Here is a 1,217-nt window from a genome sequence, read left to right as displayed (position 1 = left end):
CCCTGCCCCGCCATAGGTGCCGCCGTCATCCGACGAAGATTTATAAATACGTATATATTTTTTGTTTTTATTTTTTATTTTTTATTTATTTATTTTTTTTTTTGAGAAAGAAAAGGTACAATATTTGTTTAAGGCAAAAGGTTACAAAAATATATAATATATATTTTTCTAATGTAAAGTTGATAGATTAATAAATCATGTTATATATATGTATAGTTTTTTTATTATAATGAATTTTTTATTTAACAATTAATATATAATAGGTGTTAGGTATTAGATTCAATACAAGCTTTTAGTAGTAATTTTTCATCATTTGCGTATTCTTCACCCCAGACAAATCTTTCCAGTGCTTCAAGACAAATATCATCAGCCTCTTCACAGCCCCAAAAGTCGATATCATTTTGTTTATCTATAATAGTACATATTTTGTATACTCAATGCATAAAACAATAATAAAATGAACATAATACCGTTTGTTTGTTGTTGGCCAACACAATCGTCAGATTTATGCCTAGCGTCGTTTCTAACCTAAAACAGCATAATATAAAGTTGGTAAGTACTACAATAATATTTTGTCATACTAACTTCGGCAACAGAAATATTGTCTTCCTGGCTTAATAAATGTTCATAAAACACACGTCTCGGTGTATTTGATAGCTAAAAAATATACATAGATTTATATAGATATATAATATCGTATGTATAAATAAACTTGCCATTTCATCAAACTCTCCATTCGCTAAAAAGTCAATGAAGCCCACTGAAACGTTAGGTGTGTTTATATCAGATGCTTGACTGTTGTACGACATTTTAAAAAAAATCTTGGAAACGTTGAAATTTTTTAATGTGTATAAAAAATTATTAGGCACATGAAAAGTATTCACGATGAACGCAAATGATGCATATACTCAGTACCGTGGATTCGATTAACATGACTGTAGTGACCATGTTTGTCTACATTATTTTATTACACGGGGTGTGTGTGTGGGTGTGTGTGTGTGTGTGTGTGTGTGTGTGTGGGTGACACAAAGTCCATGCCGGCATTGTGTGCAGGCATTTGTGACTTTGTGTGGGTGACAGTATGCCACCGAGATGTTTTCGCACACTCAAAATTGCAATTCGACACGTGCACCAGGTAGACAAAGAAGCTGCTATCATTTTTTTTTTTTTTAATATCCAACACTTAAAATCCCTCCCATTTCAATATGAATTAAAAA

At 31.4% G+C, this 1,217-nt stretch overlaps 1 protein-coding gene across 1 annotated transcript; it reads right to left on the bottom strand.

Moving 5' to 3' along the window:
- Positions 1-266: 266 nt before the first annotated feature.
- LOC149059093 (uncharacterized) lies at positions 267-906 on the bottom strand. Its single transcript, XM_089215293.1, has 4 exons — positions 717-906; positions 586-657; positions 471-528; positions 267-409 (listed from the first exon to the last, which is right to left on the bottom strand). The coding sequence occupies exons 1-4, from the start codon at positions 807-809 to the stop codon at positions 267-269; spliced, it is 366 nt and encodes a 121-aa protein (XP_089071419.1). The 5' UTR covers positions 810-906.
- Between the last annotated feature and the right edge of the window lie 311 nt (positions 907-1,217).

Source organism: Diuraphis noxia, unplaced genomic scaffold (assembly GCF_037042655.1).
Source record: "Diuraphis noxia isolate RWA-SAM2 unplaced genomic scaffold, SU_Dnox_SAM2 contig0001, whole genome shotgun sequence".
Classification (NCBI taxonomy): domain Eukaryota; kingdom Metazoa; phylum Arthropoda; class Insecta; order Hemiptera; family Aphididae; genus Diuraphis; species Diuraphis noxia.
Note: the sequence above shows the minus strand (reverse complement) of the source record. Positions and strands in the feature narration are given on the sequence as shown.